Genomic DNA, 17,776 nt, shown 5'->3' on the forward strand with positions numbered 1-17,776 from the left:
CTGAAAATTATAAATTATACTGAAACTCTGCAAGGTTTTATAGATTGGACAGTGTTTTCTGTCCAATGCCTATTCAAGCCGACTCCAGTTAAGGTATATTGCAAAGAAAAATGGGAACCGTTTTTGTTTATGTACTCAAGGTAGTTTTTTTTTGTTGTCAAAACTAAGTTTTCTTAAAACTTTTACATCCCATCATTTGGGATCAGAAAGGAAGTGTGAGGCTTCTGCACCAATTATATAAACACCAGGTTTGTTTTTTCTCAGATTGCAGCCACAATACAGATTCACTGCATTCATTCGGAGATACATCAGTACCTTAAGCATTTTTTTCAAAATGGGGCCATCAAACTAGCATAAAACGAACGAAATGGAAAAGTGTTTGACAATGAAAATGCAGAATGAACTTTATGCTAAGTGAATAAGTGGAGTTTAAAAGTGAGAAAGAAAGAGACTAAAAGTCAATGTTGCTTTCCATATTTTGCGGTGTTGTCTGTGGATTTGCAATGAGAGTCTCCAGCCAGAAGCAACTGCTATTTGGGAAGATCCATGGCATAGAAAAGTTTACACCGCAGTCCAAACATTACATCACAATTCTGAAGCATTTCTTCACATGAATTATGGGAATACTGGATGCCTAAGTTTCTTTTTCCTCTTTGGGAATCCATACGAACCCTAGTAGATAAATGTATGTACCGAAATCTGACTTAATCTACTTAATGTCCTCTCCTCTGATTCCTCCAATGTCTTAAAATCTCCGTTCAGGTTGCACTGACCTGCACTCAGATCTGGTGGACTTCTGATGTGAACATGGCTTTTGCCCGACTCGAGGAAGGCTATGACAACTCCATGAAGGAGTACTACAGGAAGCAGGTATCCCAGCTCAACATGCTCATCTCCATGCTGATTGGCCAGCTCACACCAGGTGACAGGCAGAAAGTGATGACCATCTGCACCATCGACGTCCACGCCAGAGATGTGGTGGCCAAGATGATCAGTCAGAAGGTGAGTACAGCCCGGGGCATAAATCTGGCAAGCACACATTGCTGTAAGCTGCCACGCCTTCTTGAGAGGCTATTACTAGTAAGTAATGTATTCAAGATATTCAGACAAGACATTAGCATAATTAGAGGGTGGAAATGCACAGATTATTTTGGGCTCATCTCAAGTGTTGGCAGCTTCTGGAAACTTTCTTCTTCTTGTCTCCTCTTTGAAGGTGGAGAATTCCCAGGCCTTTGTGTGGCTCTCTCAGCTGAGACATCACTGGGACGAGAGGGAGAGGCACTGCTTTGCCAACATCTGTGATGCCCAGTTTCTCTACTCGTATGAATATCTGGGCAACACGCCACGACTGGTCATCACTCCTCTAACAGACAGGTAGAACCCCACGCCCCCCCACAAACCCCATCCTTGGCAAATTACGATGGTTTTGTTTCTTTTCCATGTTTCTGACTGCGGTTGACAATGAGAAAAATGTTAGAATTGCAGTGCAGCTGAAGATCTCAGCCTTACTCTGAACTCTAGATGGATTCACTAAAGCTCAGAATCCATCTGAACTTTAGTGACAAACAAGTTCAGCTTTAAAATCTTTTGATGATCAAACTGTTTGTTTTTGAAGTTTTTTTTGGTTGTTTTGTCAGATAAGGCAGTTCACATACACTGACAGCCTGGTAAAAACAAGCCTCTTGTTCTACATTTTGCTTTGTTCAGAGAGTCTGGAGGCAAGGACTTTACTGACATTTTAAATTGTACCCAATCACTAATATTTGGCTGTTAATATATGCAATGTGCCAGTTTGATGTGCTGACACTTACTGCCATTGCTAAACTACATTCAGACTACAATTTTAAAATAGCGTAAAAAATTGACGTCATCATTCACAGATTCTGCAGGAAAAATCCAGCTCTAAGGGAGAAAGCCCAGTCGGAGCACTGAGGGGAGATTATTGTGTAGGAATGTGATGGCCAGATTAACACTGACACTGATGTCCTGTTGAGCAGCATCTTTATTATTTTAAAAATAAATAAATGCAACAAATTTGTTTTTCATTACATGGTTTTTAAATTTATACAACAAATAGGAGAAATCGTTGTGGTTTGACCTCTCGAAATCACTGTATTTTTAAGCAGTTCAGTTCTGATCATTGCCAGTGATTTAGATTTTAAACTAAAGATGACTGACCATCTGACTCAACAGATTACTTCAAATAGTTGTATGTAATAAAAAGATTTTGCCCCACGAAGCCTTGTTAAACTCTTGTCTATTAAACATTTAACTATGCAGCCAACGTTTCTGTCAGGCACTAAAATAGGCAGCTGTCAGAAAATGTTAAGTTTCTAGTCCGATAACGTCTCCAAGCAAAGATGCTTGAAGTTAAATCTGTATGCATCAAACCACTCAGAACAAGTCACAGTGGGAACGTAGCCAACAGCTTGTTTGTTCACACGCACATTTCTGCAGGAGGTTCAGTAAACCACACAGAGATGAATACCCGTCTCCTGGACATCTTTGGCAAACAGTAGCGATTGAATTTGTTTCCTGGCTGACCAGTGGTCCCTTTGAAGCCTTAACAAAGCGGAAACAATGGGCTTTGATGGTCACTTCAGCAGACGAGTAGCAGGACTTCACCATATGGTGCATGCCCTCACTGCACTTCACAATTTGCTGCTGGGTTTTATTGCAACAATGCACCAGGAGCAAGGAAGCTAGCTTTCAAATCCTTTAGTTCTTGCTTTGAGAAAACGGATAAAGAAGGATTTGGTGAATGATATTGCAATGCAGCTTTCGTCATGCAGTCACTGAGAAAAAAGGAAACGTTTCACGGACCTAATTTCGTTTGAAATCAGTGAACCTCACTTTGATTGAAATTTGAAATGTTCTCAGCTTTTTGGTTTTCATGATTTGTCAACCTGAATTGCACAATTGTTATAGTTTGTAGTTTTTTAAACACATATCTACTTTGTAAATGGTAGAAATAGAAGCACTGAAGACTTTGGGGGGAATGGAGAAATCAAACTATAGCATTGTTATGGCTGTTTTTTTGGTTAAACTAAAATACAATAAAATATTAAACTAAACTCATTTATGTACTGAAGGATCTCCCAGTTTTTCCCTAGCTTCAACAAGCGCATAATTCTGTGGAAGAATAATCAGGGCAAAAATAATTTAAGCTAATCGTCAACGGAGCGTAATTCTATTGGCATAGCATTAGCCTTCACTCAATACTTGCTGCATCGTCTCCAGATCAGTGCCATTTTTCAAAATGTCTTAAAAGTTTCCATTTCCAGCTCATACACGCAGAGTGACAAAGAGGAATGAAAGAAGAATGAGTCCAGCCAGAATACTGATTTATCGCAGTTACTTTTAAAGGCACTGTAATAAAACAAGTCACCTTGTCACAGCTTAGTTAAGTTTCACTGTCACATATCCAATCTGGCTTCACTTACTCTGCACAGCACATCCTCATCCAGCCCTCCTGACAACTCATTGTGAGGTTTTTGGACAGATTTCAATGGATGCCCATAAAGCCTCTTGGCACTGGTATCTGGATGATGCACTGTATACAGATGGGATCATTTGTCTTCTCTGAGCTTCTGTCTCTTGTTGTGCTTTCCAATATTTCTCTCTTCCATACATCATCCATTAACAGGCGGTTAGTAAAAGCATGACTCTATTGATATTAGAGGAAAGCCATTGTGTTCATTGGCCTGATCAATAAAGGTCTTATTGTCCCCGTCACCTCACTGCTGCTTTTCAGTGAGAGTAAATGGACACACTGTTCGCTTTCAGTTCTGACAGATTCTGCGGGTGAAGCATTCAGTGGCTGTATTAATCAAGGGATAATAAAATCACAGGAGCAGATTTTATTGTCACATAACAGTGATTGTGCTGACCCAAAGACGATGTGAGACCTGATTATAAGACGGTGTCAGCCCCGGACCTGGCGACGCTCTCTTAGCATCTCTTAGAATGCAGACTTACAGTACTATCTGCCAAGCTGGAGAATAGAGAATATTTTAATTAATTATAATTAATGGATCACAACATCTTTCTTTCATTCCTTCACCTGAGACAGTAGGTCTCACATTTTTTTGTTTGTATTGTTTTGTCTTTAAAACAGTTTTATCTACCAGGATATTTTTCTGTCAAATCATCTCAATGAAATGGACACGGTTTAAGAGTTTATAATTAACTATTTAATGAGAACTGAACTTTTTCCTGTTTTAAAGACAGGAGTCTTTGAAATCACATATGTTAGAATTAATTGTTTTTTTGTTTGTTTTTTTCTTCAGATTTAGAGCAAAGAGTGTGTCACAATGTGTGTGTGACAGACAGCAGTCCCTGTTGCACATCACTGCAGTTGTCTGGATTCAACTGATAATTCAAAACATAAAGAACATGATCATTAAGGTTCCTCTTGTCAGTGTATGGTATACTTGTGCCAGTTGCAGGTTTACCAAACCTGAATTACAACAAACAAAAACAGAAGTGTAAAAAAATAAAATAAAATAAAAGTGATAGAACTTGTCATCGTGTGGATGTGATAAAAACCTCATCTAATGACTCAGCAGTGAGCACCAATATGCATTTCCTTAAACATAAACAATAGATAATAGCGTTCATGTCGATTTCTGGTTTTTGATGAAATATTCATGCTGCTCCAAACTAGAACTGGTGTCACATAAAGTTAACTGTAATTACTGTGGGGTAACTCGGCTATGCAGAGAGTTTCATTGGTTACAAAACAAGCAAACCAAGAAAAAAACAACAACAACAGAGGTGTCCAAAGCCTTGTTCTTTTTTTTTCTCCGAAGAGTTTTTGTGGCGCTCGTGGCTCGTATTTTTTACAGTAGACAGACGGGAAAGAGGGCAAGACATGCGGCAAAGGTCCCCCGGGACCGGGAGTCGAACCCGCGACGTCCGTGTCGAGGACTGAGGCCTCCAAACGGGGGGCGTGCTAACCCTCTGCGCCACCACAGCACACCCCGAAATCCCTGTTCTTTGTTAAAATGTCACAACTTACTGGATTACAGGCACTTCTGAACCTGTAATTGTCCAAGTGATAGAGCAAGAGACTCCTTCAGTTTGGTGAACATGCAGACTTTCAAGACGGGGGTTTATCAGGGTTGTGCGTGGAGAGTCATCTTGGCAGTGCTATTGGTCTTTGGTAGTTTTGTATTCGAAATGTGAAAATGGGACACCCACATTGGTAAAGTCATTCCAGCATGGTATAAAATTCTAGTGCATAGCGGCGCCTTGTTTCAATGTATGGTTAGTGCACAGGAGACATTCTACGGTAGATTAATATGTTAGATACCGAGATAGTTTAACCAACATTCCATATTTCAAGTTTTGGAAAAAGGAGGGAGCTGCTGCTGCTCTGTTGAACCCACCATCTGATTTCAGATGAGTCTTGTGTGAGTGTTGGTATGACTGCGCAGATGGGCAAAGTGAAACGCATGACCCAACAGGCCTTTTGTCTGTCTCTGCGTTCTTCTGTAAGCTTCGATGAGCTGCTTCTGAGTGAGCAGCGAGTCCTAGTGGCTCTTGGACCAGGTAGCTCTGATGAATGCTCTGTACCAGGACATCTCTCCCATGAGGGCCAGCTGCATAACAGCTGCGACACATTCGACTTGGCTTAAGCATGTCCAAACCAGATCTCTCAAAACCCAGATGGAGAAAGAAGCTGCTCCTCACTCAGGTTGTTATTGCCAAGTTGTTAGTTGATGCTTCATGAATGGATAACAGTCAAAATTCAGAAATATTCAAAATGGACTTTTAGCCAATACTCTAAGGGAAATGTGGATAAAAGCTTGGAAAGAATTAAGAGCGATGTGGTTAACGCCTTCAAAATGAAGAATGTTTTTCAGTTTTGCCTCAGTTCAGTCACTTTCAAATGGATCAGTTAGTGTTTTCAGTTTTTTTATTAAGTGGAAAGGGCCTCCGACTGGCACAGTGCTTATTTCTATTCCTTTACAGTTTAAGATATCTAAAAAAAAACTAATTGTGTATCAAAGAGTAACTGTCAAGGAGTTTCCTTTAGATCAGCCCTGACCAGCTTCCTGTGTCCCTCCAGAAGAAAAGCATCTCAACAACATGATGCTGCTACTACTGTGTTTCAGAATGGGGGTGCTTTGTCTAGAGTGAAGTTCTGTGTGTCTCTTCTTGAAAAGTTAAGTTTTGTTTTCAAAGACCTTTTTGTAGACATGTGCCGTCTACAGGGCTGGTGCTAAACTGTAAATGGGGTTTCTAAAGACTTTCTTTCAACACCTGCTTTCTTCCATGTAGGGTAGATATCTGGAGTGTTTCAATCATTGTCCCCTTTAAAGTCTCACTTTTCAGATTTTTATGTGTAGAAAAGCTTGGAAGCTGTGTGTTGTTTTCTTTTTCCGTCGAATCTTTACGGTCTTCTATAAGTTGATCAAGCACATAAATCATCAGTACAAAATGTAAGTTTATAGGGTGTGAGTACTTCCAGACTTCTAAAGAAATCTCAACTGAATGAGTAGCATTTCTACGTATGTCTCTGAGTTTGGGATGATTCATTTATCAGTCATGGTTTTGCATGTTTCTCCTCTAAATTTAGATGTTACATCACTTTGACTCAGTCTCTCCACCTGACCATGAGCGGAGCACCAGCTGGGCCTGCAGGCACAGGGAAGACTGAGACGACCAAAGATTTGGGACGGGCCCTGGGCGTCATGGTGTACGTGTTCAACTGCTCTGAGCAGATGGACTACAAGGTGAGCAAACACAAGCCATGCATTCATAGGAGCAAGCGTTATGCATGCTGATTTGCTTTCTGGCCATTGTCAGCGAAATGCTATGTATTTGTCATCAAAGTTGTCTTTTGACCTTTACATCCTTTTCTAAATCCTTTTTTACGGTTCAGTTGCTGCTTTCTTAGGAGCTATTATTAAATTGCACCATGTTATGATTTCTTTGCAAAAAGCTTCATGTATGCCCAGCCTCCTTTGGCTTTTATTATATCTTTAATGTGTTTTATCGTACACCTACCACAGATTGAATGTCTAGGGAAGATGCATATTCTCCGACCTCCATCAGATGGGGGTATCGTAGCAGTACGGAGGCAAATACCACCCCGAGCTGCCCATTGTACAGCAGGCTGTACTAAGTGCTAATGTTCTCCAGGAAGACCACATGAGAAGCTGGACTCAGAGCCTCACACTTTGTTGTTTTTATTTATGCACAGACACACAGCATTCTGTGCGTCTGTGCATGACAAGCTCCAGTTTGCATGACAAGCTTAGCTTTGCTCTGTAATCAAAGACACCAGTCGGCTGCATGCTCCTTCTCAGCCCAGGTGCTTTCTGAAGGGTTGTTCACTTGCTCTCATGTTGAATTCAGAGGCAAGAGAAAATGTGAGTGGTAGATGTTTTAGTTATCGTTTTTGGTTTCAGTGTCTGATTTTATTATTGTGAGGTGTTTTTTTTTTTTTAAATGGATCAGCCTTCCTTTCACGTTACTGTGTAGCTGGTTTGCTACGCAATTATAAATGTTCCTCTGTCCTCTTCAACACAGGTCTTATCAGTCAAAGGTCTGGCCAAAAGTCTTTTGGAGGGTTCCAAGCTGAGTGAAATTACCCAATTTATCTCCATGGCTGCTATGAAAACAAGCAAGCAAAAAAACCTACAAATTTTAAGAAAATACCCCTAGGTTAGCACAAGAAAAATATATCAATGGAAATGTATTCCTACTTCTTTGACAAGTGGACAAACAGAATTATTGAAACCAGGTAACCCAGTAAGAATGTCAAGAGTCAAGGTTTGGACTGATTTAAAGCAGTGTTGTGTCCAATGTCCATGTGCATTTCTGAAACTTAACAATAATATTTCTTTGTCTCATTTACTATTCCACTAAGATCAAACAGACTGCTCACAAAGATTTTGTTTCTTCAGATTTTCCCGAAGTCTTATGTGCCTTTTGAGTCTGCGAGTGGCTCACTCACTTACTGGACATATCCATCTTATTCATGTCTCTGTCTGTCCACCAGTCCTGTGGGAACATCTACAAAGGCCTGGCTCAGACAGGGGCATGGGGCTGCTTTGACGAGTTTAACAGGATCTCTGTGGAGGTGCTGTCTGTTGTAGCAGTACAGGTAAGGACAACACTACCTCGTTTCACCTTTGGTTGCTTTTACATGAGGTAAAAATGTGGCAAGTGCAGCACATTTGCCTGAGTTTGAAATAACAATCCAACAATCAAGCACCGCTTTGCATTGTTTTTTTGTTTTTTAAATAAAGATTCAATAGAAACACTGTTGTTTGTAGCTAAAATGGGGCAAGAAGCTACAACAAGTGCTATTAGGACTTTTGCCAGACACTGTATTCCTTCAATATCAGCAATTGGAGCAAGATTTCTTCAAAGCAATCAGGGCTTAATGGCAAAATACACAAACTAACAACTGCACTCGATAACCAAATTGAGCAAGAACAATTTAAATAGTGCAACACAACTAATTTTACAAGGGTTTCATTAAATGAAGCACGGAATGCTACTGCATACTTGTAAAATAATGACTCTCAGGCAGAGTGCTGGATTTTCTGCATGACCTCTGGAGATTTTTGCAACCAACCACATTTTGTATTTTTCAGCAAAAGTTAGCTTCTTTGTCATCTTGCAATGCATCGAGGTTCTCTGGTGTTTTCAAATCCAGCATGCAGTTACCTTCAGCGCTACCTGTAAATATGTGCAGCATTTTTTGCCTGCACAAAATACTCAACTTGTATTTTATTTTGGTGGGTCAAACCGACAGCACATTTTTAAGTTCTGGGTGAGAGGTGAACTCAGATCTTCTCCAATGCTGTTGCTGCTTGTGTTGGCGTTTTCCAAAATAGCTGAAGAATATTGCTGAATCAAGTCTAATTAACATAGACACTTCAAATCTATGTATCGACGTCTTATAGATGGTCTTATAGATTAAAAGATCATTCTCTTTTTATTAATTTTGTGGTTGAATAGAAGATATGTCCTCAAAGTATTAAATAAGCCCATCGATTTTTGTGAATTTGTCCTTTAAGGATACTTTTAGTTACTTTTCATTGATTTTGTTGACAGCCTGGAACTGGTTAATTTATTTGGAGTTACTGAACAAGAGAAAAAAACTTTTCATTGTTGATTGAAACAGTACTTAAGTAATCACTCAATCTGTAACTTCACTTGGTTTTGTAACATTAATGTGATCTTTAACTTGAAATTCATTTGAATGATTCCTGACAAATACTTTATGGAATATAACTAGTTTTTTTATGAATATCTCGTTTTGGATAGCAGTTTCACCGTGTTTAAATGCAAATTTTTGTTTTTATTTATGATCTTATTTAGGTCAGTTGTTTTTCCCACCCCCTGTTTCAACCCAGCGAGCTACCAGAACACAACAGGACTTAATTAAACCAAACTACTTTATTTTTCTGGACCTATTGCCTTGGCTCATGGACTAAAGACAGTCGGATTATTGATTGACGGACCATTAATAACCCTGAATACAAAAGAACGGACTTGAATAAGAGAAAAAGTTCTTGGGTGTCATCAGGGATTGTTTATTTATTATTGTTATTGTTGTCTTCCTGTTGTGTTTATTGGTTATACTTATAGAAAATGATTATTATTATTATTATTATTATTATTCCTAAATATATGCAAATATACAAGTTTGAATACAATAACTTCTTTGAATACAATACCTTTCTTTCTGATGGTGTTTTATTCACACACACACAAGCTCCTCAGCCGAACCTTTCTGACTGCCTATTACCATATTTGGCCATAGTCAGGTGCCTAGCCTTAATTAGTGTTACACACTGTCATAGCAAACCATGTACAGTTGATAATGTTGATTGCAATCATAATAGTGCAGATAATGGAGATGGCTTCCTGAAGCATTGTTATTCACCGCCAGACCAAACAGTCACTTCTTTGCCCTTCTCTCAGCCTCTCTTAAGCAGAGATGAAAGTCAAGCAGTCTTTCTCCGTAAGCAGGGGAAGTCCACAGTACTTAGAGAATTTTAAAGTGCCAGAAGAATGAATAGGTGTTGCAGGGTGCAATAAATAATAAATCATGTTGGCTTAGACGTGGAAGAGCAGACCTTGAGAACAGAAGAGCATCAAATTCGCGCTGTGACAGCTGGCAGCCCGTTCCGGCACTCAGCCTTCCTCAGTGGAGCCAAGGCAGCGTCATTTCTCCTCGGCGAGCATACACCTAATCCATCGCTTGAAAATGGGGGTGCAGCGAATATTACACGGGGCCAAACTCCACTGCTGCTCGGGACGTCTAGAACAGGTGGTGGGACCGCTTCGACATCAGACCAACACAGCCAAACAGAAGGCAGCCATACATGAAGATAAATTGGATGAAATGGAGAGGTTCTGCCTCTTTTAACAGTCTACACAAACCTGGATTGCCGATTGTGATTTACACAAATCTTACATGCGACTAGGTCATAACACCTAGTTGGTGAGATATATTAGGGAGCAAGAAAACTTTTGCTGTCAAAAGAAAATAGGTGAGTCTTAAAAAGAATGTGCAATTGAATCAGAGCATCTCCTAACTGCAGCTCTTGTGGGACGTCGTTACATCCCTGGGTTGGTCTAGGGGACAAAAAGGACTAACATAAATCTAGACAGTGAATGAGGAATCAGGTTGGCAATTAAGGTGTTTATTTTCTGCCAAGTTTTTAAATTCTTTTCTGTATTGAGCGATCGAAAGCTTTGGGGAGAGCTCAAGCCAACATAATAAAACAAAACAACCCTGAAAGAAAAATAAAAGGAACTTGCCTAACTGCAATAAAAGAAAAAAAAATACAGTCCTACAAACATAACCTACCTAACAAGCACATAAACAGGAGAAAACTAAGGCTAAACAAAAAGGCAACTCTCTCGTACAAAAGGGAAGAGGGAAAGCCAGTAGATGCAATCTGTAAGATGTGCCATAGAAACCAATTCAATCCATGGAGGTCCCACTTAGCATCTTGCAGGATTTGCATGAAATCCTGCCATACTCTTGATGCCAAACATATCGGTGTGCCTTCAGAAATCTTTTGAGACTGTAAGTGACTTTGACAAATCAAAGATGTTCTTAGGTTTGCAAAAGAGGACCAAGTACACTATCTGACAGACGGGCATAAAGTCATTCCAGTTCAGTTTACATTTCTTGAGTTAAATCTGGGAGCAAACCCCTGAAGATCAAACACTTTCAGTTTGTTAAACTTGCAAGAGTTTTATTTATTTATTTTTAAATCTTTTTCACCTCTGTTGAGTTTATGTCCAATCATTTGACATAAATGCACAAACGTTTTGCTTGTGTGTGTGCGTGTATTTGCGTGTGTGCCACAGCTGCCTTGTTTGTTTTTTGCATCCCTCTCTCTGTTGTGTTGGTATGACTGAACGATCTGTAGTCGACTACTCATCCATGAAGAGATGTTCCTTCTCTTTCCAGCTGTCAACTCGCTATGCTCTTTAACCACTCACATGTTAAATTCATAAGCAGGGATTCAGTTTTAGGCTTGGACATGGAGAAAGTTCAGCCTGATAACTCATTTAGTCATGATTTAGACACACAGAGAGCCTCGGGAGCTCATCCATCCAGTAAACCCTACTTGATAGGACATTTATATTTGTGATAAAATAGTGAACATTTATATACATAAAAAATAAGGTTGTGCAGCATAATAAGTTGACATGCTGTAACAGACTGACTTTGGGACATGCTAATATTAATGCAATATTAATAAGTGGGATCTGAGAGAAGTTTTTTGCTGTATTAATTAATATCTTATTTCAATCAATGTGTGAGTTGCTTCCATAATAAACCAGCAGTGTCAGACGAGTTGCTCCATAAATTGAATTCACTGCAAATGTTCCTAGCAGATTCTAACATGAATTTCCCAGTGTTTTGTGCACCAGTTTTGGTTCCAGTTCCCATCTTTGACACACCAGTCTGGAGATGCCATCTAAAATGACTGAGGGTTTGGTGTTAAAGATGGCTAACTTATCTGAAGTGGATATGCAGCACATACAGCACTTTGCAATAGTAATCACCCAAAAAAGTCTTTGGATACTTTTGTAAGTCACTGTACATCTAAAACAGATATGTAGAATTTCATTTTTAGTAACAGATTTAGACATGCCATACCATACACATTGGTAAGAAAAACGAAGAAAATGTATGACAAAGGATTCCAGAAGTGTCGGGAACATTTCTCCTAAAATACCCTGCAAGTTCCCCAAAATGACCTTGAAAGTAGCTTTTAGGGGACCTGAAAGAATCCTGAAGGGAAATATATCAGCGACGTATACTGCACCTAAAAATACACTACTGTTATTTTATTACCTATGAGTGTCTGGCTGGTGGACATGTCTACAAGTCCTTCTGCTCAACGATCCTTTTAGAACCCATTCCATGTAGAAATGTACCCCTCTTTCATTAAAACCATCTCTGGTTGCAGACTATTTGGTAATACAAACACCTTTAATACAATCTGTTTGCATTAAAGGTGCCAACTGAGCTTATGATGCGTTTTCCCCTGCAAAGTACCCTACTGTAACTCCTAAACCATGTACAGGTTTCCATACAACAAAATTGTGATGGGACATGAACCAGAGAAGGGGCAAATCTGCTTCTGCCCCCTTCAGAGCCAAAGGTCCCTTAATGCCATGTTGTGGAGGCACTGTGGAGGCAAGTGGTGATGTTTTATTCTGCTGTGTTTTGGGGCTTTTGCCTCATGGATAGAAGTCCCAAATGACTGAACAAGATGCTAAAATGAGCCAGTTTTGTTCTCAGCAAGAGACTCAACTCACTGTAAACTATGACGGTGTGGGACACATTGAGTAAGCTGGAAGTTTATTCTTGACAGGCCACTGACTGACAGAAGGACAGCAGTGCCAGGGTGCTCTGCTTACTTTTGAGAGCAGCTAAGGGTGCGTTTTTTACTCCAAGTAAAGTAGGACTATCCCTCGGTACTCACCATCTGTGTTAAGTCTATCTTAAATGTCTCAGATCCTCACCTAATTGAAAATTGCAAACACGTTCAATAATACAATAGGCAATTTTCAAATTATGGTGACATTTATTCAGAGTAAAACGCGTGAAAATAAATATGTGAAATATGAGTCAACCACGGTTAAGCAGATACTCCGATTAATGCCAGATCTGTAGAATAGAACCAAATATGTGAACATACAGTCAGCTGATAGATCTAAACAAGTGACACGTCACTAAACAAGTGATGTTTGTCAGTGACATTCAGCAATCTAGCAAGAGTTACAAGCCCACACACATAGTATCTCTTTCTATTTTTGCATTGACTTCTCTTCTTTTTGTCGTAAATTGCTATGGCCTAGCAATTAATGGCAGTCCATAGCAATACTAAACCTCACTATTATCAGTGCATGCTTTAACCCAACCTAAATGCGATTCATTCTTTAGTTTCAAACTTAATCCATAATCCAAAAACATCACTGCTCACACCTCTTTTCTGACGAGGAAGCCCCAACAAAGACTTTTCTTCCTCAGGAAACTGAGTCCAAGGCCTGGACTCCCTGCTCAGTGTCTCAAGCAGTTCTATAGAGCAGTGATCCTCTGCCTCAGAATGACTGTGACATCTGGCAACTGCACAGTCCAGGACAAAAAGGACATGGCCAGTGGTTTGTGGGGAGTCAGTAGCCGAATTTGGACCTACTCTTTACTGGCAGAATGCAAAGGAAGGCCAGTTGTGTTGTGTTGACCCCACCCATCCAGGACTTAAACTGTTTGTACCTCTACTGCCTGGAAAACGGTACAGATGCATAAAGACAATAGCCATTCGGTTTAGGAAAAGCTTTTTCTCAAGAACTGTGAAATCAATATGTCCACCTTCCATCCTGCCTCCCTTCAGACACACTCACATCCATCTGCTGCGCCCCAAGCACTGATTATGACTACTTATTTATCCATTTATCACTGTGAGTACCTATCCAATTTTGCTATGTTGTAGAAACATGACGACAAATAAAATCCTTATGTTTTATGTCTTCTCATGAGCCTGGGCTTTGGACTTCAAAAGGAGAAGTCACAATATAGGATTTGATGGGGACAAATGATTTTTACAATGTATCAAATACAAGGACATAAACCTAAAAGGAACTACAATCTCCAGATAGACAATCATGCATTGAATTGGACAGACAATAAATCTAAGCACTTGAAAACAATCCACCACAGGCACAGTTTCAAGTTTACCTGCAAACCCTACCCAGAAACAACCTCAGCTTAGATCTGAGTTTCTCTTGTAGGACAGCAGCACAGGGTCGCCCTTCAGACCATCACTTTGTTGATGGGTTTCCACCCCACAATAAATATGACTGACGTCATATACAGTTTTTTAGAGATGACAAAAATTGCTCTTTATATCGGCTGTGCATGCAGGTTAAAAGCATTCAAGATGCCATCCGTTACAAGAAGCAACGATTTAACTTCATGGGAGAGGAGGTGAATCTTTGTCCTTCAGTCGGGATCTTCATCACGATGAATCCTGGTTACGCCGGTAGAACAGAGCTTCCAGAGAACCTCAAGACTCTTTTCAGGTAAGTCTAAACCAATCCTAAGTCCACCCTCTCTCTACGGATAACATCCATAAAATCCGATTGTTTATCCTTCCTGGTTACTGATTAGTGCAATTCTGGATAGTTTAAATTGTGAAATCGGAGCCGAAAGACCCAAAATTAAAGTGAAGTTCCTTTTTGTGTGTTTGTCCACAGACCTTGTGCTATGGTGGTTCCAGACTTTGAGCTCATCTGCGAGATCATGTTGGTGGCTGAAGGCTTTGTAAATGCCCGGATTCTCGGCAGAAAGTTCATCACCCTCTACACACTGTGCAAAGAGCTGCTGTCCAAGCAGGTAGTACCTTCTGCCCTTTTAACATTGTCACTGCATGTGCCATTTTATTTAAGTGAATAAATAGCCTCTTCAGTAATTCTTAGATTTTTCAGGCTGTCCCACAAAAACTATTTGGTAAAAAAAAAAAAAGTATAAATATACATATTAAAAATTATACTTTTGTGCAAAATTCCAAAATTTCTAATTAGAAAGTTATCTACAGCTTTACATACAGTATTTCAACGTTTTGTACAATCTTTGGAAATTTAACATTAATAGGATTTATCTAATCCTGTCCAAATTTAGTCTCAGCAATGTTCAAGTTTTGTTTGCCTGTTTAATGTGGTCCAAATTCAGCTTTCGCAACTACTTTTAAGAAACACAACATCAATAAATTTCTTTATGTAGATGTCTTTTCACCTTTCACTTTTTAAACATATCTCCACATTGCTTTGACAGAAAGCAAAGTCGTCCTTCCTGTGTCCTTTTGGCAAAGATTTCTTGGGGATGGGGATGAAAGAAGTGGCAGCGCTTAGAAAGTTGTGCCAAATTTCTTTAGGGCTTAAAACTGAGAAGGGAATTCATCTTTTTCTATCACTTAGCACAACATGATACTGTGAGAGCTACTTTTAAAAGGTTAAAAATGACCTACACTGTTAAATTGGAAAAATAAGCTAACAACTTTAAAAAGTTAGAAGTTGAAGTTTGGGCTGGATCCAATTCTCTTCTCTGTGGTTTGAAAAATGTTCGGCTTCAAGCAAGGCTTATATTACATACTGGCTGGACCTGTTTGCTCCGTCTGAGTCTCCTTTTGTTGATTTCAACTCTTCTCATTGCTGCTTAACAAATGTCTGTTTAACAGGATAGAGATGTGCCAATTGAATTGTGAAGCATAACTTTTTCTGATATAATTAGAAAACAAATGTTTTCAGAGAGTTCTGCGTCCTGTGTGCAAATTTTCATGTTCAGTACAGAAACTGCAAGTATTTTGGTTCTTACTTATCTTTCTGAGGGGAATTACAAAGATTAAGGTTATAGTGTTACATAGTTTTTAAAAGTGGAGCAAATGAACCAACATTAGACATTAATGTTGAAATTAATTCTGGTAAAGATGTCTTAAAGAATTATAACCCTAGAGTAAAGCTTCAAACTTTGGGAAGTTTGACACTAGTTGCAGAAAGAATTAAAATGCGATTTGTTATGCTTCCTTTCCCTGATACCTAATATCCCAAAGAGTGATAATATTCTATTCAGGTAAAATGTACATTTGCTCCTTACAAACTTAGCTATTCTCCAGAAATGGGGCACTAAAATACTTTTGAGCGGGAGAAACAAGATGATTTACGGAAGGCCAGAAGAGACTTTCGAGTAAATGTTTCCTGTTAATTAGAATTCAGTATTCTACCCTTTATGCTTTTTAAATAGCCACACTGGGAGGTTAACAAGCTGCTATTACCTGGGTAATAAGTGGGGCTAGCTAGCTGCAGTCAGCTAATTAACAGACATGCAGCTCATATCTTGTCAAGTCCACATTACCTTGGTGAAAGGTGAGCGGTCGGTGCTACTTCGGTTAACACACCACGTTGCTGTGTTTATTTGATTTCTTTTCCCCCAATAAAACCTTTCCAAAAAGCTGAATTTGTCTTGGAAAGTAGAAAAACTAGCTTTCTAAAAGTTGACTGGTAGTGGGGGAGAGTGAGAGGTGTGTCATTGTAAACTATGGCCACTGTGACACATTCTCCCTCAATAAAACAATTTTTGAATGTAAGAATAGCATAAGCCATAAGTTTCATCACCTTTGTGTATCTTGATGCCACCACCCACCTTATGCCTCCATCTAATCCATACATTTTCCTCTACTTACACTATTCCCCTGACTTTTCCTGCAGGAACACTATGACTGGGGCCTTCGAGCCATCAAGTCAGTGTTGGTGGTAGCCGGCTCTTTGAAAAGGGGAGAGCCGGGACGAGCTGAGGACCAAGTCCTCATGCGAGCTCTGAGAGATTTCAACATCCCAAAGATCGTGACTGAGGACATGCCCGTTTTCTTGGGCCTGATCGGAGACCTTTTTCCTTCCTTGGAAGTTCCCCGGAAGAGAGACATGGACTTTGAAGAGAACGTAAAGCAGTCCATTCTGGACCTGAACTTGCAGCCTGACGACAACTTCGTTCTCAAGGTACAGAGTTGAAACGGCCATGATTGTGTATGCTGCTGTTTATTTCATTTTAATTACACCTAAAAGAAAATATTGGTCTTTGGGAAGTTTGACACTAAATTATATGTGAAGGAAAATGTAATTAGATGTTGTCCGAGATGTACAAACATAGTTCCCAAATGTAAGTTTCATCTTTAACAATTTGACAGATATTACACTTGCAGTGCTTTCATTTAGATTTATCCCGGTTCTCTCCAAAAGCTATTTTCCTCATGTCATAATGTTCCACTGAGAAATACACATTAGTGTCAAACATCGGGATGAATTGGGCAAATATTGCCGAAAGCTGGTTGTTAGCTGCAACGAGAGTTCAGGTGCCGGAGCTGACGACCTAATTCCAGTCATTATGTCACACACAGATCCAAATACACACACACACATACACACACACACACACACACACGCACACACACACACACACACACACACACACACACACACACACACACACACACACACACACACACACACACACACAATGAAAGGAGCTATGTGTCAGAAACAAGACTGCACCGGACCAAGGGAAATAAGTGCAATCTGCCGCAGGTCAAATAGACACGGGAATCACATAATAACACTCTATCAATAGAGGCTGGCGCTGCACCACGCCACTTAACCTTGACTCTGAGAGATGGCACAGAAATAAACAAAGAGCAGAGAGAGGGGGAGAGAGAGAACGGCAGAGTGGTCA

The 17,776-nt window shown here is 39.8% G+C and overlaps 1 protein-coding gene across 1 annotated transcript in view; it reads left to right on the top strand.

Moving 5' to 3' along the window:
- dnah9 (dynein, axonemal, heavy chain 9) overlaps nucleotides 1-17,776 on the top strand; it is a 145,762-nt gene that overhangs the window by 33,714 nt on the left and 94,272 nt on the right. The window contains 7 exon segments of the mRNA XM_055057536.1: nucleotides 763-1,002; nucleotides 1,214-1,374; nucleotides 6,584-6,740; nucleotides 8,012-8,116; nucleotides 14,420-14,577; nucleotides 14,752-14,890; nucleotides 16,759-17,046. Coding sequence (XP_054913511.1) covers nucleotides 763-1,002; nucleotides 1,214-1,374; nucleotides 6,584-6,740; nucleotides 8,012-8,116; nucleotides 14,420-14,577; nucleotides 14,752-14,890; nucleotides 16,759-17,046 — 1,248 coding nt within the window.

The sequence above is a fragment of the Poeciliopsis prolifica genome, unplaced genomic scaffold (assembly GCF_027474105.1).
Source record: "Poeciliopsis prolifica strain line A6 unplaced genomic scaffold, Auburn_PproV2 SCAFFOLD048, whole genome shotgun sequence".
Lineage (NCBI taxonomy): Eukaryota > Metazoa > Chordata > Actinopteri > Cyprinodontiformes > Poeciliidae > Poeciliopsis > Poeciliopsis prolifica.